The sequence below is a fragment of the Strigops habroptila genome, chromosome 6, assembly GCF_004027225.2.
Source record: "Strigops habroptila isolate Jane chromosome 6, bStrHab1.2.pri, whole genome shotgun sequence".
Taxonomy (NCBI): Eukaryota; Metazoa; Chordata; class Aves; order Psittaciformes; family Psittacidae; genus Strigops; species Strigops habroptila.
The window spans coordinates 20,411,084-20,434,351 of record NC_044282.2 but is presented as its reverse complement, the minus strand read 5'-3'; the positions used below and the strand labels follow the sequence as shown (position 1 = coordinate 20,434,351).

Genomic DNA, 23,268 nt, shown 5'->3' with positions numbered 1-23,268 from the left:
ATCAATAGTTACCCCCTGCTGAGTCATCAGTAACTAAGACTCTTTTGGCCATTAACTTACAGTTTCCATGACTTCACACACAGTGTCAGATCCTAAAAGCCTGCCACAGTCATTCTATTTTCTTACTACGAGAGCACTACAGCTTTTTAAAAATTCACTTTTGTCTCCATACATTTGGTTCATCTATGTGCAAATCATCATTAAAAAAAAAGGCAATGGCACAGTAACAAAGAACATTTTGTAGAGAATCCCTCCTCTAGGAGCTCTAACATTTCAGAGTGGTACAGATCTTCTTACATCAGCTCAACAATTCCAGCAACAAAGCCATTTCTGAGTTACACTTTCATGAAGGTAGTGAAATCAGGCCTATCTATTGCAACTTAAAAATCTATACATATATAATGCACTTTTCCCGGGAGAAAACCCTCCCATCAAAAACTTGACTTGAGGGTGTTTTGAATGACGTTGACATCCTGTTCTACCATCCTGACTTCCACATTTGTGCACTGCCAGAGACACTTCTGGAAGTTCCCACTAGGCCGGATGTAGAGAAAGGGACTGATGCTGCTGCTGGCATAGCTGAGGCAGATGGAGACGTAGTAGCTCACGTAGAAGGTCAGGGTTGGCTGAGAAACCTGAAGATTCATGAGCTGGATCACATGGAATGGGGCAGCACTTACCACAGTCATGCTGACTAGAGCAAGCACCATCTTAGTGAGCCTCAACATTCTTTGCCTGCTGATACTGGCGGTGTAACTGCAAAAAAAAAAAAAAAAAAAAAAAAAGAAGTGTCCCTAGCATGGAAAGTGAAGATGGGAAAATGATCGTATGGATTGAGTGTACTAATGAATGGCTATTATTTGAGACCAGATTCACCTACAGTGCAAGTAAAGGCCAGCTCTCAGCAACTTAATATATTTTTGCTGCTTGTACATTATTCTTTCTTCTGATTAGGATGAATTTGATTCTATGCCACGTACAGGAGCCACTTGAGAATAGTTTGCATATATTTGATGAAATACTGACAATTATTTTCATTAAGAATGTTTATTCTTTTTCAACATGAGAGCTTTATAGCTTTGCATCCTTTTTCATCTATGACTACATCTTTTTGCTAATATCTGGAAATATCCAGCTAAAACATGACTATTATGAGCTTAAAGGAGACTTAGAGCAAAGAAGCAAATGATCCGCCTGCCTGCGAAATTAAAAACTACACTAAAATGGAAATCAATTTCCTTTTTTGACAGAAAATTAGTTCAAGCAGAAAAGCTGCTGTCACAGAAACTGGGGAATTGTATTTCATCTGTTTATGTGCCAATTTTCTTTTATTGCCTGGACTTCCCCATGCTGCGAACAGTGGCTAGGGATCCTTGTGGGGCCTGGAGTCCGCTTTCGACAGAATGGGTAGTGCAGCCTGGAGACGCTCAACCTGCAGCTCCCTGGGGCATGGCAGCTGGTACCAGACCTGGCACCCATGTTCTCCCAGAGTCTACTAATACCTGAACTAGGACCTTGGAGCTATGAGACCCAGATGACCTCCTGCAGCCAGAAGTACAGGGTTCGGTTGTGCCCTTTTGTCGTCCTCAGATAAACTGAGAACTTCAGCCACAACTTTCTCCACAATGTTTCCTTTTATCTAGGTTACCTTGCTTCTTCCCCTGAACCCCATCCCTAGTTTGTTTCCTGGGAACATAATACAGTGTCTGAAGCACTGAAAATTGCATGATGCAGTGCCTAAATGTCACTTTAGGACTGTTCCTTTTATCCTGTACATATAAAAGCTGAACCAGCCTGAGCAGAGCATGTGATATAGGAAGAAGCATGAATAATACTTTACCTTCCTGCTTGCTTGTTTTGCTGATACATCTCCCATGCGTAACATAAAATTAAAATATAGCAAATAAAAATCAGTGATAAAGGAAAAAAGAAAGTAGTTATAGTAAGATAAAGTGTATATCTGTAAATCAAAATGTAAGAAGAACAAACAAGATGATTACACAAATACAATCGTATAAATGTAAAAAAATATAAAAGCCATTTTTCATAAAGTGGTCTCTGATTTGCCATTCTTGATTAGAGATACATGGAGCTTGTTTTAGATAGCAGCAAGCACCTAGAACTGCAAGTACTTTTAAGTATGAAGTCTGTGTTCAGCATTTCTTGGAATATGGTTGACTACAAAAAGAAAACTACAAATGATACCTTTCAGGGACTCTTCGTTAGGGACTGTAGTGGTAGGACAAGGGGTAATGGGTTCAAACTTAAACAGGGGAAGTTTAGATTAGATATAAGGAAGAAGTTCTTTACAGTGAGGGTGGTGAAGCACTGGAATGGGTTGCCCAGGGAGGTTGTGGATGCTCCATCCCTGGTGGTGTTCAAGGCCAGGTTGGACAGAGCCTTGAGCCACGTGGTTTAGGGCAAGGTGTCCCTGCCCATGGCAGGGGGGTTGGAACTAGATGATCTTAAGGTCCTTTCCAACCCTTACTATTCTATGATTTTATGATTCTATGATTCTAACATCATCAGGTGAGGTTAAATCAAAAATGCAACTTTCCAAATCATCTTTGAACTTGATTAGTTTTGAGTAGACCCACACAGGGATCATCAGAACAAGCGATGCCACCCATAAACATAAATTTATTCTAATCATTTTTTATCTTGTTCTCAGATGGGTTAGACGAAACGGCTGGACAAGAGTGAGGTACCTGTAAAACCAGGGAATGGAACAATATAATAGAAAAAGAAATAAATATTTAGGTTAGTATTGTCGACCACAAAATAAAAATTATAAGAATAACCATTGAAAAGGAAGGAAACTGCATTTTTTAAAAGGTTGTCTAGTACAGCATGTCAGAATGACTTTTATTCAAACAATTCCCTTAACATTCAACAGGTGTTGTTATAATTGATTATGCTTTCTGTCACAACATTATTTAATTAATATAATAAGAGTTTTTACTAAATTATAGTAGATTAGCATGTAGGAGATAAATTTAAAAATTCAGACATACAAGAAGCAAGCAGAAACAAAATCTGAGATGAAGTTAGTTCTGGAAAAGGACTGGAGATAATTTAATACAGGCAAGACTGTTATTTAAAAAAAAAATTGAACATTCTGATATATTTGAGCTCTAGGAATGGTTCAATAGTTTATAGTTGTGATTTAAATGTATAGTCTTCATGTAACCAAAGATATAACTGAAAGACTTTACAACCTTAGAAGTAACCTTCAGTTAGTAGCAGCTTATGATACAAAACAAATTCAACTTCTGTTTCATGACCTTCACATTCGTAAAATGTTAGGGTGAATGTTAATCTATCGGATCAAAATAGGTTGAAATGGGCAATCTCTGGTCTGAAAGCAGATTATTAAATGCAACAATTCACATGTCATAAAAAAAGAAAAAAATATTAACGGGGGGTGTTTTTTCCCTCTGTTTTTTTCAGGAATGAGTAGGGTAGGCACAAAGTCTCCTGCATGAGCTATACCTTTTCATTTCCACGTGAGATGAGACTACCTACTAACATGACCATTAATACATAGTTTAACATCTTTTTTTGGCAAGAATAGTGTCAGATCATCTTTGAATAAATTCAGCAAATGTAAAGAAGCCTAACAGTTAATTTCTTCCTTTCTCTTTCAATTCTTTGCACATGCAGAATCTGGCATACTGGGACCAGCTGCAGTTCTGGACAAAAGGTACTGGGTGCAGACAGTAGGTGAGAGTCTGAATGTTTCCATTGCTCTGGGTCTTGCTCCTGCTTTGAGGCTGTCAGACTTGCTGTGCTCTGTAAGTTAGCTTGAAAGGAGCTGCAGCACTGCCCTGCAATGGCTTTGAGGTGATACAGCCACAGGGACAACCAGAAACAAGCATCAATCGACCTCACTTTGGTGCTGCACGGGCCAGCTGCCACAGATACAGTTCTCCCCATCAAGGTCTCCTGGTGGAGACCTTGGCAGAGGGGTGATTCCCTTCACTCTGCTGTCATCTTAAGAATATGACCAGTTTTGGTCGCCCCCTGGTATGTGATGAGAGGTCTACTGCTGAGATCCTAGCCCTGCTAGTGGCATCTGTATTCATTGCCACCCAGACTGAAGGTGAAGAGGCTTATGGTTCTGTCCTGGCCCCAAGTCCACCAACTCATTCTCTATGACTGGGAAAAGGACAGGTGGAAGAACTCAACCCCTGGCAGCAGGAGCTGGTGCGTGGGTGAGGAGCCATAATATTGAAATGGGGGAGATGTAACATGGAGAAAACTCAGTTCATCCATTTATCAATCCGTAATTCTTCAATTAATGACAAGCAATACAGCTAAATTAAAGCTCTGAATGTCAAAAATCTACCCCCAAAAGGAGGGAGGAAGCTTTCAGGCTAATTTTCTTTTTTTTTTAGTATCTCTTTTGTCACCAACCTCTACAGAATGGATTAAAGATTTCATTCTGTCCTCTTCAACTATATCACACATACCTTTTTTCATGTAAAATGCTGGAAGAGAGCTAAATAGTAGCAGTGAAGCACAGCTCTCCTGTGCGAGTTAGATTGACTCGGTTTCTTTTAAAAAGACTGTAAACTCTGAATCATAGCCACACAAATCTTCTGAAACTGTAATTTTCTGAAATTAGCTGAAAATTAATGACTTGCTAGCTGCTATGAGCAAGACAGATTACTCTGAATTTAAACAACACTTGGAAATAAATTTCTTGGTGATTGACCATTAGCAGCTCCTCTACCAAATTTTATCCTCTAATCTATCTCTACTCTACTCTACTCATATCAGAGTACTTAAAACCTATACAACTGGAAAGGATAAAACTGAGAAATAATTAAATACTGGTGAGATTTTCACTGAATTTTAGTTCATGTAGAGCAGAAAAAAATGATAGCTCAACAAAATAAAACAGTCCACGCTAGTGTAAGAGGAATGTTAAGATGGTTTCATGTACTGCCTAGAAAGCACCCTTATTCTAAAGAATTATAATCTGCATCTGGAATTCCACAATGGTTGTGCACAGCTTATATAAGAAAGGTGATTTGGAAAGTACATTATTCTTGCAGAAGACTTTTTTCCCCCAGAAACTAGTATTTTTGATGTGTTCTGAAAAAGTGACATTAAACAGGTAGCAGCATAAGTGACTAATTCTCTATCACTCTGTCCTGGGTTCAGCTATAGCAGTCATTTTTCTCCTTCTTAGTAGCTGGTGCAGTGCTGTGTTTTTTAACTTTCAGCCTGGGAACAACGCTGATAACACTGATGTTTTTAGTTGTTGCTAAGTAATGTTTACTCCAACCAAGGATTTTCTCAGTCTTGTGCTTTGCCAGGGAGGAGGAGAAGCCAGGAGGAAGCAGAGACAGGACACCTGACCCAAACTAGTCAAAGGGGTATTCCATACCACAGCACGTCATGCCCAGTATATAAAGCGGGGGGAGTTACCCGGAAGGCCCAGATCAGTGCTCGGGTCGGGCTCGGTATCGGTTGGCGGGTGGTGAGCAATTGTATCCTCTCCCCTTGTTATTTCACAAATCATTATTATCATTGGTGGTAGCAGTAGTGGTTTTGTGTTATACCTTAGTTACGGGACTGCTCTTATCTCAACCCGTGGGAGTTACATTCTTCCGATTCTCCTCCCCATCCCTCCGGGAGCGGGGGGAGGAAAAAGCGGGGAGAGTGAGCGAGCGGCTGCGTGGTTCCGAGTTACCAGCTGGGCTCAAACCACGACACACTCTTAATCTGTATGAGATCTAGAAATGACTCTGTCTCTATCAGTGAACTATTTACACAGAAAAAACACAATAAAAGGAACAGTCTTCATAATAATGTGATTCCTTCTTAAAAGTACTTAATGAAAGAAAACTAGGTGTAGATATGTTCACTAGCCTGAGAGAATAAGCTGCCTGCAGCTCCTCACTTGCTTGGTATTGTTGCCTTTGTGTCAATGAAGATCAGGAACCACTGCATAAGATCAAGAAAGATTCGTATTTCATGTCTTATGAAATTATTTTCAGTCTTACTTGAATATGAGTATGAAATAGATTAATTATTCAAGCTTTGCAACAATCAAGCACTTTTCCTTAAATAAGGTTAAAGTAATGGCCATTATTGCTAGAATCAGCAAAAGGCTTTTCTGGCGTACGATATCTTAAAAATCTTTCCCTAATTTCATGCTGTTTTTCTCAATCCTCATGATAGTGACAGGAAGAACAGAAATCCTCTACATTTGCAATGGTAGAAGTACTTTGTTCCATTCTTGGTACAGCTACCTCTCCTGTTTCACTGGCTGCCTCATGGAAATAGCTTCTGACACCGATACTGCATATGGGATCTGTGTAATAGAGAGTAATTTACAGGCTTCTCAAATTCTTGAAACTTGTGATTACTACTGCTTTCCACAAAACTTGGCCTTTTAGTCTCCATGTAAGCACAGTGTACTATGTATACTTTGAGCTTGCTTTCATTTTTTAGGTAGTGCAAACAACAACATCTCCACGCAAAGTAAGGGAGCAATACAGCAACTCTTTTTAAAAATAGAAGCAAATATGTTTCCAAAGTATGAATACTGAAGAAAGTTACAGTGGGCATTACAAACTGTGAATAAACTGTTAACTAAGCAAAGTATTTGTGAGAAAATTGAAGTAAGATGGAAATAGGATATGTCAGGGAAGTGCAGAAAAGTGACATTACTAGCTGACATGGAGTAAGAAGTGTGCCTAACCAGGCCTCTCTCTTCCTACTGGCTGCAAGGAAGGTGACAGGACATAATATTCAATCCTGTGCTATGCTCTTCATACACCCTGTGATTCACCTTTTAGACATGCCTACTGCCTGCTATTGAGAGACTGAACTTTAGCTGGTACCTACAGTTGGATGATACAAAAAATCCTTAATGTTTTCATATGTTCCTCCTTAGCAGGAAGGTTTCAGTGAGATCCTCCTTTTGTTTCAATCTGCTTAGGCTCACAAGGTACCTAACCATGAAAGCATTGGTTATTTGCTCTTTCATTAAGAGTCTATAAGTATGTATTATGCAAAGATTTTTGAGACAGGTTCACATGCACAGAGATTTATTAGCAGAGTCTGTAGCTGATGGCATATAGTTACTTCAAGGGAAAAGTCAAAATAATAGGAGAAAGAGAAGAAAAGAAGTAATGGGGGAACTCCAGACAAGCATCCTTCTCTGGGGCTCTTCTCCAGAGCAATACATGGTTCCCCTTCTAATGTTTTTTCTGCAGTATCAACATAGTTTTCATCAGGACTCATTTCTTACCAGTTGCTCTTGCCTTTGAGGCCGTTGGTGTTGCTTTGCTGAGCCTGCACACCGACTTGCTGTTAAGTTTGGGGCATGCATGTTTTTGGGTCCTCTAGTATCAACCAGAAGCTTTGACCACAGAGTAGGAAAAGGGAGGGGAAGAAGGGGTGATTCTCACACTGGTGGCAGTCACTTCCCATGAGAACCCACTGTAACAATGCTGTTGGGTTTGCAGGTGCAGGGCTGGGAGGATAACAGTGCAAGATCCACAGCGTGGGAACAAGGGGAAAGTGCTGCCCCAGAGGTTCTGGGAAAGGCTGCCACGGTGGCTTGGGTGATTGTGCACAGAGCTGCCAACAGAAAGCCAGCTACAGAGCCTCAGAAAGAGGTCTGTTAGCATGCAAAAGGCTGAAGTTCTTAAGACACCATGTGACGTGTGGCTTAACGGGTGATATTGCCTTTGCCCAAAGGAGCAGAGAGCAATGCAGCTCAAAGCTTATCAACAGTGAATGTAACTCATTCTGATAGCAGCTGCAGTCTAATGGTTATGAGACTAATGTAGTTTGTAATAAAACTAACTGCATTAATGGTCATTGAAAATCATTAAGGGAAGGAATGGTGTGTGCAATGGAACCCTCTAGCCTGAGACAGCTACTGAATCCACACCTTCCAGCTCCAGAGGTGCCTGTCACTGCCCATGTGTTGGCTGACCCTGTCTCTTTTTGCTGTGTAGACATTGTTTTCCTGGATGCACAGCTGAATTTTCTCTCAAAAGAAAAGCACAATTTACTAATGATGCCTTAAAATCTGGCCTACATATAAGTGTATTTCCCTAAGTATTGTAAGATGAGTTTCCACACTTTCTAGATCAATTATTTTTCTGGATATTTTCATATAATGATATGTTAATATAAAGGATAATTTACCTGGGTTTCTAATTCTGATTTTTAATACTCACCTGAGCAAAGGAAAAGAAAGTCATTTAATCAAGTTAAGGATGCAAAGGAAATAATTAGGGTGGATGGAATGAAGACACCACCACAAATTCAATTCAACATAAATGATGTTTTTTCTTGATAGAACTTGAACTTATTCCAGCCTGCCAGTATTCTCATTCACCCTTCCCCAGACAGCAAGAAATTAATCTCACCCTAAACACTTATCAAGCAGCTTTTGTCTCCATTCTTTTGCAGCAGTGGGTTTCTATTGGTTGTTTCAGTTGGGATGTAATTTTTAATCTTGCCTATTGTCCAATGATAAATTTGTGAAATTGTGTGAGTGGAGCATTTGGGAAAACATGCTGGTTTTCAAATAAGGGGTAATTTACACTTCAAACACAGAGTGGAACTTGAAGGCAGACACGTGCCCTCATCTGATGAAGTAATTATCAGTAATGAAAGAATCTTTTATTGGAAAAAGTTTGAAGAATACTTACCTGAAACAAACAATGGGAGTGTCTGAGCAGCGTCTCTGACACAGAGAGCTGGAGAAGGAGGCAGTGATGGAGCCTGTAGATCTCTCAAGAAGTTCAAGGCATCAGGTATGGGGTGCCTGTTACCCATGCCTATTACCACATTTCTTTCTGCCTTACTGCCAAACTTGCTGTTACAGTGCTGCCTGGAGGAACGTCTATGAGACCAACCACCACCGTAGTACGTGGTGTGATTGTGAAGGCCAAGGTGACACTTTGAAAGAGAAAGTATTTAATGAGAGCATGCACTCCTAGTTAATGTTGTAACTAACTGCATGTCACCTCGTCTGATTTCTAGCAAAGCCATAAACATGTGGTCACACTTTTGTCGTGCGTATAGGACGAGGAGAGGGGAAATATGTCTTAGAACTTGGATTTTTTTCTCACTTTTTTGCTTCCCACCTCTGGACATATCTTAACCTGTAACATTTGATGTCCTGTGGCCTATCACTGTTACTATGTATTGCATGTTGTCACAATATAGTATACTGACAATATTAGTATTATTGATATTAGTAATTAGCATAAATTATCTGTTTAAGGCTAATTATTAATGAGAATTTATTTATAATAACATATAATATCATATAATAGAGAATTATAATAATTAGCATAATTAATTATGAATTGGCTTAAAATGTACTGCTGTTAGGAATGCCCCAAGAGGCAGCAAAGTGTACTACACTCAAAGGCAAGTGGGCTGCTCAGGAGACTGAGCTTTTAAAAAGCTTTTATGTTTTCCTCTAGCTGAAGTGTTTGTGACTGCATGTGAAGTGAAGCAAAGAGCGATAGAAAAAGGAGTGTGAAGAATGAGTAAATGGATTAGTCCATGGCAAATCGAGTGGTTCTGGTTTTAAATAACTGAAAGCCCATGACTTTCATAGAGACATGGCCCCACCCTACCAGTGATATTGCCTTGGTAAATTTTAATTTCTTAGACCAACATTACAACAATGGGCAAGTCAGGAATACATTCTCCCATGCCTGTCAGTCTCAGCTGCTGCAAACACTTGGAACACCTGCCTGTTTCTTCTCAGCCGTCACAGAGCTACTTACTCCAGATTTATCTTCCCAGCTCCACTTCTCCATTTATGTGGCTGAGGCCTTAAAGGGATAGGCCAAATAAATGTTTATGCAAGCCTCAAAATTGACTGGTACCCTTATGTAACTCTCGGATTTCAGGAGCTTGGTCAGGGTCCTTTTCCCATGCACAGAGGCACTTTGGAAACAGGATATTCACAAAAAGCAATTATTTATTGGCTATTACAGTAGGCAACAGAGAGCTAGGACTAACAAGATCCCAGGCTAAATCTTAGTTCTTTTATCATCACTGTATGGCATCTTTGAGTCTTTGCTGTACAGCTGTCGATAGGAGTGAAGTGGCATCTTCAGACTCCCTGATTTTTGTTGGTATTTTATACTTTGTGCCAGTGTTTCTCTTCTTGAACCTTTGAACTGCTGACTGTCTCTACCTCAACAATCTTGTCTCTGGCTTCAATCTATCTTAACTTTCTTAGCACACATGGATCTACTGGAGGTGTTTTTGCACAGCTTAACATTTATCAACTTTCTCAGAACACTGAGACAAGATTATACAGCTGTGCCATACCAAAAGTACGCCTTGGATCACAGGCGTACTGGACCCCTATCGAGATCACACCTTTTCTTATAACCAAAGTTGGCAGAAGAAATAATCAGCAGAGGTGCATTCTGTAAGAAAGGACCAAAACAGTGGCATTTTCCTGTGACATGCTCCAGTGAACTCATGCTAAAAGGAATGAGATGAGCCTCACAGCATCTTGTCACAGAAAGAAAGTCCATCTTAGGCTTGACCAGCTGCATCTTGTGTGCCATGAAGGAATAAGGGATGATGTGACTTCTCAATCGGCATCAGTTATTTTGAATGTGTAATTCTTGGCTTTCTTTTAAAAATGTCATAGACCACAGTGTTCTTTTGACATTTTAAAGAAGTCACTAACATTGCTAATTGCAGTATTCATCTTCAATTAAGGTCAAGTGGCTTATGGAATGTTCCAAAAAACAACATTTATGTAGGACATTATACTGAGTCCCATCTCGCTGTCTCTCCTGTCTCACCAGAGACTGCAACACAACATAAAAGTATATCAACATTTGGCCTTGAGGAGAAGCTGTCTGCACTGTACACAGTTCTTATTTCGCTTAGGCTAGATTTGCATTTTAAAATTTTTCTTAAACAGTCAGATTTACTCTTCATGTACATGGGGGATTAAGATTATTGTCTATGTGTGCCCATGCGCATAATCGCCCAGGGAACAGGTGCTGGGAGCTGCTTCTTATGAAAGTTTCTTTTAACCAACAGACGAAAGTTGTGCTACCAATTTTTCATTCAAATATAACTTATGTAATGTATGCCTGTGGCATAAACATGAATCTGTATTAAAAAGGTATGTTCAATGTCAGTTTAGGGAACTTTCTCAGAAATTTTAACATATTTACTCAACTTGCTTAGTTTGTACAGCTTTTTTTCTTTTCTTTTTTTTTTTTATTTCATACGAAAATGAGTAATGGAAAGTAAACTTTTATACATTGTACTCCTCATAAATTTACCGCTAAAGCTCCATGGAGAGAACAGCTGGTTTTGCCACTTCTTAAGATCTTATAAAGAAATCTGATTCGCAAAAAGAAATGCTGAAATAATAAACTCTCTATTGGACCATTGCGTGACATAGTTCACTCTTATTATGAAGCAGAGTATTTGCAGGAATAAAACCACTATCCACCAATATGACAGATATTAATTTGCATGTGGTAGTTATTTTGTTCGGCTTCAGTTTCTTTTGGAAGTGCCTTCCCAGGTAAAACATAGAAGTGCTTCTATGTTTTGAGAAATGTGAAAGAGAACACGAAGCTGTCTGATGTTGAATCAGCCATAACACTTATTAAGGTGTAATTATGTTTCTTGCTTTTATTGCAAATGTGGGATGATTTTACAGTCAAACAAAGTCTGATAAGCTCTGCTGATTTTTTGCAAAATAACTAGTTTAATCTTTTCAGTTAATGAAAGCTCCTAGGTGGCTTCAGAGGTGCTTTACTGAAATTATCAAGCAATAAACAGTTTGGGAGCTTCTCACCTGAAAATCTTTGTCTCTCTTGGCTACACTGTCATAATTGGTATAGGCAGATATTAGGTATTGGTATTAGGAGAGAAACAATTTGAAGAGCTTTCCCTAGGCAAGTATATTTGAGATTGAAAAACTTGGCTCAAAATAGAAAAGAAAGCACAGGCTTACGCTCAGTAATTTAGAAAAAAACAAATGTCCATTTTAAGACATGGCTTTAGTTGGGACAGAAACTACATTTTATACCAGGTTTTGATGTTCTGCCTTAATACTTACTGTCTTTTGCATAAAAGTTTTTCTCTAAGCAGCAAGATTAAAGATACTGCTAAATGTAAATTCTTCAGGAATACAGCAAAAGACTGGCATTTGTCACATTATTCATATGGCAATATTAGAAGAGAGCTTTAAAAACTGAACTTCAAAGGAACTGATAATTTGTGATATATATGCTTTTCTACATTCCTTTACCAAAATGTAATCCTCATCTTAGTACATCCCCTGATTTAGGCTTGGACAAATGTTATATATGCAGATGAAATAATTCCTGACTTTAAATTGCCTTTTATACAAATTAAGGAGCACAAAGCATCTTTGAAAAGCACTGATATTTGTAAAATATTTTTTTAATTGCAGAACCTTTTATTAAAAAGGTCCTTATCTACAGTCTCCGTATAGAAATCACACTATCTAAGCTCACTTACAGATTAGATGTCTAGTCTAAGCTATTTGTCTATGCTCCCTCTCAGTATCTCTAATCAATTTTTTTTCAGTCTACTACAAAGTACCAGTTTATTTGTCATTCTTAGTGGAAGGCACAGAAGAACCTGCAGCTGGGAGAACTCCACTGGGCCACTCACAGACCACCTTCAGAAATCCAGCTCTATGGCCATCATTTTGTAAAAGGACCTGTGTGAGAAGAGTTTTTAATGTCATATTTTTCATGTCGTCTTCTCTGCATGCTTCGAAATATGAAATAACTATGTTTCCAAAGAAACAGATTTAAGCTAGAGGGAATGAGCCAGACAAATGTATTTTTTTTCAAACATTTTTAATAAATTACAAAGTATGATTCACTGTCATCTGGTTATGATACTGAAACCAAAACCAGACATCCATAAAGTGTATCTGCTGGCACTAATGACTGGAGCTTGTGGAGAAAATGACGCACGTGTGATCTTTTTTCTCCAGTGCCTTTAGCTTTGTGAACATTGAAGGATGCAAAATCTCCAGGAAAAGAAAAGCCCCAAACTGCGTTTCCTGCAAGGCGTCAAATGGCACCATTATGCTTAAACACACAGGTTTCAAAGCATCTGAAAACTGCCTGTCCATGTAATTTTACAAAAAAGTTAAATTGGTCCTTTTCTGCTTTATTTTATTCACATATACAGGATAAATTATACTTTATTGGAAACTACTTCTGGACTCAGAACGAGAATCTCAGATTCTGAACTTGCACACTTTATGCTTGTTGGGGTATAATCCCAGCAGACAACTAAGTACCAGACAGCTGCTTGCTCACTCCTGTCTCCGCCCTGCAGGATGGGGAAGAGAATTGGAAGGGTGAAAGTGAGACAACTCATGGGTTGAGATATGAACAGTTCATTGAAATAACATAAAACAAAATACTACTACTACTACTACTAACTTTTAATGAAAAGGAAAATAACAAGAGACAGAAATAAAACCCAAGAAAAACAAGCGGTGCAAATGAAAACCGCTACTCACCACGAACCAACCAATGCCCAGCCAGTCCCTGAGCAGTGGGCCCTTGCCAACTTTCCCCCAGCTTTATATGCTGAGCATGACACCATATTGTCTGGGATATCCCTTTGGTCAGTTGGGGTCAGCTGTCCCGGCTGTCCCCCCTCAGAAGTCCTTGTGCACCCCCAGCCTACTCACTGGCATTGCGGTGTGAGGAGGCCTTGACTCTCTGTAGCACTGTTCAGCAACAATGAAAATATCCACAAATCCAAAACTTAGCCCAAAACATATCCCCCAAACATAGAATTAGAAGAGCACACTTGTTTGCTCTGAACCTCATCAGACCTTTCCATGGTTTACTTACTGCATTACAAGAGCAGAGTACTTTAATGGATTGGGATTTGAATTATCCATTAAAAGAAGAAGTGTTGAGCAGACATGACAACATAATAATCTATATACTGGCTGTCATTCCAGTAACAACGTCAAGGAACTCGACAAGTGCATAATGTTGACATCAGTCATTATTTATGACCGCTGACTGCACTATGTGCTATCATCAGAACTTATTTATACCCTCCTGGACAGAAAGTCTTCATTAACTAGAAGCTTAAGTGTTAATTTGGATGTGTTGGTCAAAGACAAGAGTATTTATAGGCATCACACGTTTAAAAACACAAGCACATACCTTTTCTACAAATAGAAAAGGATAAAATAGCATTCCTTTTGGGCTATATCTGCAATGGCAAGTAGAACCAGCTTTAAAGTCATCCTCCCACCTAGGCCTCTCCTCCCCTACAAAATCTAACCATGTGCAGCAAACCAGCTTGGCTTGGAGGAAGCTTTTTAAAATTTCCATCTCTGGCATTAACCATAGTCCACTTCCCTTCTGCTCTCACTTGGAGTTTACCTAGGTCCTTGGTTACTGACAAGACCATGTCCAGCAACAGTGGTCCTATATCTGCTTGACACTATTTGTAGTTTTTTTGTGCTGGTAAGCATGTACTGTGCTTTCTCTTGGATGTTTTCTGTGCATGTTATTTTCCCGTAGTAGCTGAAAAAACATCTCAATATTTATGAGGAAAGAGTTGTGCTATCTTTTCTCCTTTTAATTGAGGGTGGGATTCTTTTAAGCTAATTTTCTCAGTTTGAAATTTAGACCTCTAATGCCTCCAAGTGTTCTTGGCTTCTACAATCACTTCAGAGAAACAGCACTCTGGGGGAAGTTTATCATGGCAAAGATGATATGTACTACACTCAGTAGTGTGTCTCTATGGAGACAGCCTGATGACCGGGTTGGGGAACCAAAGTTAGGCTGAAAAAATTTTGCTCACATCTGTACAATTGGATAAGGCTTATAAAATCTTGCAACACTGGATCTTGCTCAGTACCTGTTATGAAAAACTGCACAAAGAAATGGCAGCCATTTCTGTTCTACACCTCTGCCTCTGTGCCTTTCCTCATTTAAATGTATCTAGAAATGAATGTTTCCAAGTAATTCAACTATCTAATTTGTTGTTGGATAACAACATTATCTAATGTTTAGCATTAGATTAGCAATGCTACAGAAGTTTGTCCAAGATATTCTGGTCCAAAAATATTAACTGAATCTCACAGTCAAGCCAGATAACATCACTTAGAGACATGTATCAGTTGCTGTGCCAACTGTCATCATGGCAAGTCCCACATCTCTAACATTAGCTTGTTTTTGTTTTATTCCTGAAACAGATCTAAAACAGAATCATAGAAATCGGAGTAAACTGACAGCATGCTGTCTCAGTGCAGAGACACTTAGCTCCCCATCTCAGCGACGAATAAAGAACACAAGAGCTGACATATGTTGTAGGGCACTGAGTATGTTTTTTTAACACATTGGGGTTTTTTTTTTTGCTAGATTTAGCAAAAGCATGACATCTGAAAAGAAATACTTATAGATAATTGAAATTAATTTGATGCCCTTTTCTCTTCTGTAACATGATTTTTCTTAAAAATATAAAGTCAGGCTAATGGAGCTAACTGGGGTTGTCTGTATCGCATTTTCCCCCTCCACACAAAAGCAGCCATTCTCCCAGCAGCTGGCCCAGCAAAGTCAGTAGGCTTACATGAAATATTTGCTAACAGAACTGTGGTTTTAAGGACCAGTTTTTCTAGATTGCTGGGATGAAGATTATTGGTTACTTATGGCTGACACTGAACTCTTGCAGCATTTTCTTCATCATTTTCATATTAATTAAACAGCACCGTATCTCAACTCCTATTCCTCCCTAGAGATAAAATTCATTCACACAAAGAGGGCCAGCCAAAAGTCATGGAGTTAGTAATTTTTATATTAAATCTCACTGCATAGGCATAGATTACATGTAAGTTCATTAGGACTTTTAGTTATTTTCTCTGAGCAAGTTGCAGATTATATCAGTTTAATTCAAACTTTAAAATGTTTGTCCCTAGCTGGCAGACTTGCAAACAAATCTGGGGAACTGAAATTCCAAGGTTTGTTCTTTATCATCTTCTACCCTGAGTAAAGGATTTGCTACTGGAAAGTAAATAGCTTTCTACTTAGAAAGATAATCTAGTTTATTTCTCTCTTAAAAGAATTAACTCTGTAATGCAAACAAAATTACAATGTATTCATTTTAATGAAATGAGAAAATGTAATCAATAATGGAGAAGACACCACTCTGAAGCAGAGCCATTGAGCAGAATCCAATCTATCTAGTGGAAGATGAGAATCGGACACAGTTATTTTTTAAAATGTACCTACATTTATCTACAGAGTCTGAGGTTTGTGGCTGCCTTTTTTAGAGTTGGTAACTACCACACTAACTTTTTAATACACTATTTAAATTCTTTTCCTGTGTACAAATGTTCATGCCCATAAATTTCAATGCTTATAATTTTCTCAAGCAAACACGGTTTAAATTATACTCTTTTTTTTCCAAGTCATTGTTTGTGTCTATTCCCACTGTCTCTTATATTTTTATATAAGTTAGACAAAGGCTTTTCACCAGGGAAAAAAAATCTTTGCTCCTTCTCAGTTTCCTTCCATTCTATTATTTTAAAGACACTATGACTAATTTTTAGAAACTCAAAGATTTGTTTTTTCCTTTCCATTCATTCATACATTTAAACAGTCATATTGCCACTATGTTCACTTCAGACATACTGTTTCCACATTTGTTTCCTCTGCATTCAGAATATGAGCTACAGTGTTCTTGAGTGTACCACGCACTAGATTTCTGGTAGTTTCAAGGGAAGTTTACTAAAGCTCGGGGGCTGACAGGCACTTAGTACTAGGTTAGCCTTTGGAAATCTTTCCTTTAAAAGCACAGTATGTAGGGCTGGAGTCCACCTATTAATCCTTGTAGAGTGTCATGCATATTAGTCTTATGCTGTCATAATTCTTTATGTTAAACTTACATCTCAGATAAAAGACACCTTTTCAAGATACATGCTTATGGATTTAGAGTTTGTGGTAGCTTCAGACATTCTTTATTATATATATATTAAAAAAAAAGAAATCTCTTCTTAAAATCAAGAGACTAGAAGGTATTTTCCTGCATAAACACTCTTGTCTCAGATCTTATGGCCCAAAAAACTTCAGCAACTTCAGTAATTTTACCTTGTCAGTAAATATTTTGAGATAATTTTCCTGCCATGTAAGAATCCTGGACCAGCACTAAGGCCCTGCTTCCAGAAGTAAGGTGATGTTGGAAAAAAGCTGTGAGCTCTAGGAAGCTGCTGTAAATGGGCAGAAAATGGAGCTCTGTTACCAAAATAGTGAGATAGAGGAGCAGTTTTCAAAGGAGAAAAAGACTGTATTTCAACTGATCTTAAAAGAATTCTGTAAAACATTATAATGCCAGGCTAGTACCATAACAAGTTGAAAGGTTAGTCTAGCTTTTACATGTGCTAATAGGAAGATTGCTGCCAATTATAACAGGAACTAGGGAAGAAGGCACGTATTTCGGTTTCCTTGAATGTGTTTGGAGTCACTCATGCACTGAAGTGCTATCTCCTAGAGGAAAAGTCTAAGAAGACATAAATTACTGCTATCTATAGTAATGATTTAATTTGTTTTAATGAGAAGTAAGTGTCAATGACTAAACAGAGCATGAAAGACTTGCTATCCTTGTCTGTGCTGGGCAATTACTTCTTTCATGCAGTCACAATTTATTTTTTTAGCAGTAAATCTTATTGAAAAATGTATTTGATTCCATACCTTATTATTGTGAACACAACGAGGATATTTCCAACTAAGCCTGTTGAACAGATAATCCCAATCAGAGAGGGAAGGATGATTGTCTCTGCAGCACCGATCACCTGGTAATGGTGCCATCCACTCCAAGATCTGTTAAACAAGCCTGGTGTACCATTCTGACAAGAAGGCTGAAATTCACTCATTCTTCAATGACTGTAGGACTTAATTCTGTAATAGCAAGAGAAAATAAATTATTTGGGAACTAATAATTTGAATATCATTAGTAAAGTCTGGTATCTTAAGTGTTCATTACTGTTTAACGATTATCTGAATTTCATAAAAACCTTTCACACAAAGATTTTGTACATTCAGGATTGTACATAACAGAACTGTTTGATATTGTTTTCAAAATGAAATCTGTGATATAAGAAGTCTGTTCCAATTTAGAAAAGTTTTTAATCATCAGAGATACACCATTTTAGTCTCACAGTGTTTATTTTACTCTCAGAGGGTGAACTGTCCACTTTTTCTTTTGTCTGGGATGGTCCCAGTAGACAAGAAGTTGAACCACAAGCCTCAATGTGCTCTTGCAGGCACAATGGCATCCAGTGATGCACCAGGCAGAGCATTTCAGTAAATACAGTATCTTAAAGCAAAATTGCGGCCTGGGATGAAGCAGAAAATTCCTTTATATATTATAAAATTCCCTTACACATTTGAGAATAAAATCACCCTTTTACCAGATCTTAGTCTTTACTAGGTGATGATGAGTTGCTGTGCTTCAACAGCATCAAATTAACAGGGTTCTGCTGTTCAAGACACAAGGAAAGAAGTGAGTAATAAATGTTTAATTTACTTGCCTAAACCAGGGGGTCCAGGAAGCTACCAGAAATAGGAAAAATTAATGAAAGTTAAATGCAAAAAATACAAAGAGGGAGGTAATTTTTACACTTGCATAATGCACTTAACTCAAAGACCACCAAAACCTTTACAAACTTATTGTTTCACAGCAAAGTCATGACTTCATAGGAAAGTATGTTTTGGTGGTGAAATACCATTTGTGCTGTATGAAGCCTGAGTGAATCACATATGATCACAAACAGGGTTACTTATATTGGTGAAGACAAAATAAACCCAGCTCCCACAATGAAAACAATTTCTCTTCACAAATACACTTGAAGCCATGCCTTCCTAAGGCATTTATAAAATACATTAGAGGCATGATTTTTACATATATTATAGCAAAATCACATACTTTTCAAGAATTAAAAAAGTAGGAAACCCAGAAGTTGTTCTGTTATTGATATAACTTCACGTTACTAATGAGCGATTGATGCAATGGTCATTTAATAAAAAAAAGCTACATTGGGCTAAAAAGAAAATTGTGCCTCTTTAGAGCTTAGCTTCTAAGATGTAAATGAGTGCTAGCTTGTCTGTAAAAAGGGCAGATGAGATTTTTTATAAGTATTTTATAAGCATATGGGGCATCCAGAAATCCAAGGGAGCAAGTGAGAACACTGATGACATTTACTCTAGCCATTTCAAGAGATCACTAAACTCCGACTTTACAAAGGCCAAGAATTATCTTTTCCTTCTTGTTGATGTGGCAACAAAGGTGAAAAACTGTTACCTGGTTATTTGTCTAAGGTTGTTGTCCAAGGAAATTACTGTGATTTGTGTTGTAATATGCTATTTGTTTCTACATTTGATAAACCTTTTTCATTATCTTAAAGGTCTTTTCCAACCTAGTTGATTCTATGATTCTATGATTATCTACTTCTGAAATATTGAAACACCTTAATTGCTTCCCTTATGCTTCCTCTAGCATTTGTGAAGATTTCACTGTTAAAGAAGTGCCTCAAAAACTGCCTACAAATTGCTTAAAATATGTATGCTCAGAGCACTGTTTAACCTGATCAACATCCACTGAAACAAACCTGTATCAGAAGTCAGTTTGAATGGGTATGCTAGGACTCTGGTGATGCTGAGGTGCTGCTATGTTAACAAGAGTGTCTTGACCATATTTCCCTTGTAAAATTTGGAATCTGCTGTGAGCAGTGTGAGCAGTGTGAGCAGTGATGTTACATGTCAAGGGATAATTGTTTAAGCCATCAAAGAGAACAGCAGCTGTGGAATGGGTCAATTTAATTTGCTGACGCAAGTGTGAGAGAAATACCAGTTTACCTGTGGATCAACCATGCCCTTCTTGCAAGTTATACAATTTTGTTTCTTATTTCTAGGAAGAAATAAAATGAAATAAAATAAAATGAAATAAAATACTAAAATGAAATAAATAGCTATAAAATGAAACAAAATATAAACGAAACTAAACTAAACTAAAATGTATGAGATTGTTCAGGGCTGGGGGTGTACTAGCAATAGGTTGAGTGCAGCTGTGTTCAAAGGAAGAGCAGAGGAAAAAGAAAGTAATTAAACAGAGGTCTATCTACTTGGCCGAAGAACTGAAGAGGAAATTTGGACCACAGAATATCTGCCTCAGTTCCGTACAGCGTCACTGAGACAGGCCCTTCCACCATCATGCAATAAGCCCATCTGCACCATGAAGACCAGGCCAGGGCTCGAAATCCCAGGTAAATGTTACCGTTCATGTCATCCATTTACATCCGCTGAGGCTGAGACCTTGAGGCAGCACATACATTTAAACAGTTTACATAACATTTTATAAGAGTGGATACAGGATACTTCTCATTACTTGGACATAGCACAAAGTTTCAGAATGAGCAATGAACTGGACACCAAGTTAAATAGAACAAAGAAACATTAATTTCTGACCTGCTTAGGGTCTGTTCTGCTATTTTAACCCATTGGGATGTTATCACAGAACCTGGAGAATTGCTACTTACACTTCTATATTCCCCTGTTCCACTATACACTGTATCTTTGCCTCCACATAAGCAATCTGAGGGACAAAAATTCAAGACTACCTCATAGCTAAGTGATACCATATTTCCTTTTCAAGTACAATCTTCCTTGGTCTTTGTGTCTGATGCACTGCCTACCACTAGGAATGGTAAGAAACCTACTAGATGTTCCTCCTTCACTCACAACAGATTCTTTTGCTTTTCCTTGGCTTCCCATACAGTCCATTGCTTCTCGGTTGTATCAGAGATAACTGCAGATAATCTGAGGTTATGCTTTTCACAAGTACTCACCTATGAGAACAACTGTAACTTTCCAAACAACTATTAAAATTAATAAGGCTTCCTATCCAAAATAACCCTGAATTTAACAAACCTCTGTGGTGTAGACAAACATCTATCCCTTTGGTAGATCCTTTATTTTTTGGGATGAGAGAAGGTGGAGAGAGTAATGACAGAAGCCTACAAAATACTGGAAATGTTGCTCAGTATCTGACATTTTCATTGAGTCATAAGATTTTGATGAAATCATAGCAAAAGCTCTGCTTGGAGATTGCTGTAGAAGACCAATACAAATTCAATAAAATACTTGTTTTCATAGAATTTTTCCGTAAATCCCTAACTATTCCTTAGGTGGTATTACAAAGCAGATGCTTGTTGAATCTGAGTTAAATTACTAAGAGAGGACATTTTTCTTCACGCGGTATGACTTGACTTCATATGTCTGATATCAAAATGCAAGAAAATAAAACAAATTGTCCAAAGAAAGAGTATTTAAACACAATAGCCCCATCTTATTTTAACCCTGATTTCAATGCCTGATGGCTATGCTGCACAATAGCCTTAAAAAACCCCCTCTGTGTTTCATTTCTAACTCAATTTCTGCTGCATATTGAAGATAATTGTGTCTTCTTCAATAAATATGAGGCAATGAATGACCAGCAGAAAAGGTCATTCCATCTCATTCCAAGGAGTAGGAAAGATTGGAAAATAGTAACTATTTTAAGAAGTTGAATTGATGACTTTTAAAACACAGCTGTCATATCCTTAGCCTTCCATTTTCTTCCATCCTGAGCACTTTGTCTTCGATAATGCCACAGCATCTTTCTCTCCAAGACAGGGTTGGTGAGACACTGACTCACATTGTTCTGCCAGACAACTAACTCTCTTCAGTGTTTTCTGAAGGCACATGCATACTTTTCCATAGAAGACAATAATCTAAGCAAGTAGAAATACTTTTTATTGTCTATTAAAAAAACGAAAGGGAAAAAAACCTTCAAACCAAATTCCCCAAGCAAACCACAGAAATCCCGCATGGCTGATAGCACACAGAGCATGAAAGTCCAGAAAACTGCAGCATCCTCACTCCAGCATCCCTCTCACGGCGTTCCTTGCGGGAGCGCATTCCCTCTCCCTCCCCGGCCCGCCTGCGGATCCACCCCGCTGCTCGGCCCCGGGGTACGGGAGCAGCCACGGAGCTCACCCGCCCCGCTCTAGCGGAGCTGCGCTACCGCGCTCCCCGGCGCCTTCCCGCCCCGCTCCCGCTGCAGTCCCTGTGTAAGCGCCCACCTGCATCCGTGTTCTGCTCCCCTCCACTGCTGACACAGGACCTGGCGCTTTGTCAAGCAATCCCCGGCGGAACACGAGGGAACAGCGTGTTACACCAACAGTCAGCCGGCTTCTGTGCCCGTCTCGAAACGCTCACACAAAAGTTAAACATAAAAAACCCCGGCACGATAGCTAGCCTGGAGAAAACAAACAAACAAGCACAACCCCACTGGAACGAAATTGAAAGACCATAGGAAAATACGATATCTATTTCACTGCCCACTCCAAGTTTCACAGCACTTTTATGTCTTCACAGTTTTAAACCTCCCTGACATTTCAAGGAGTCTTTCTTACTAAACAAGGAATAGGACATAGGGAAATGGCCCTGTCTGCTCAACGTCACAACAATTGTCAGAGAACCCTGGCACTTGCTGAACTGTTTTGAAGCAGAGATGACCAGACAGCTCTGATTCAGGCTTTTAAAATTATAACATCTGGCTCTGGTTCTGATAGGCAAAGGTAGTGGCATAAATATATCCATATATAAAAATATATAGTACACATATAATATATAATATACAATATACGGTATACAATATACAATATACAATATATATATTTTAATTCCACCTCTCATAAAGTATGTGAATGCATGCTTTGTTTTAACTGTAGACTTAGTCAATTTTTTTGTAATATATATGCAATAAATACCTGAATGAAAGACTTTTGAAGCCAAGAAAAAACAGTTCTGTAGTGCTGACAGAAGATTATTGTCAGAACTGCCTTTCACACTTGATTTTGGCAAAAAATATTTCACCTTTGATGGAAATCTATTCTTGCAGAAACATTGAAATGTCTCTCATTTCAAAGACACATCTCAGCTGACTAGATTTGGAATTGACATTACCTTTTCAGCAATAGTAGGAAAAAGATCTTCCCCAAAATTTCTGAATTATCTTTAAAAAACAGACACTCCCCCTATACCCTCTCAGAGAATTGCAGCTCAAATAAAAACATAAGAAACATGAACTGTTCAGTACAGCGGACACATGAGAATGACTACTAGGAAAAAAAGTCAAATTGGGAAATAAGTCTTACATCTGAAGGAAAAGGAAAGCCTC

At 38.5% G+C, this 23,268-nt stretch overlaps 1 protein-coding gene across 1 annotated transcript; it reads right to left on the bottom strand.

The window, feature by feature from the left end:
- Positions 1-431: 431 nt before the first annotated feature.
- MCHR2 (melanin concentrating hormone receptor 2) lies at positions 432-23,015 on the bottom strand. The gene is given in 6 exon segments (XM_030490356.1): positions 432-756; positions 1,841-1,962; positions 2,516-2,708; positions 17,742-17,948; positions 22,169-22,344; positions 22,859-23,015. Coding segments are annotated over 4 exon segments (822 nt in total). The 5' UTR covers positions 17,924-17,948; positions 22,169-22,344; positions 22,859-23,015.
- Between the last annotated feature and the right edge of the window lie 253 nt (positions 23,016-23,268).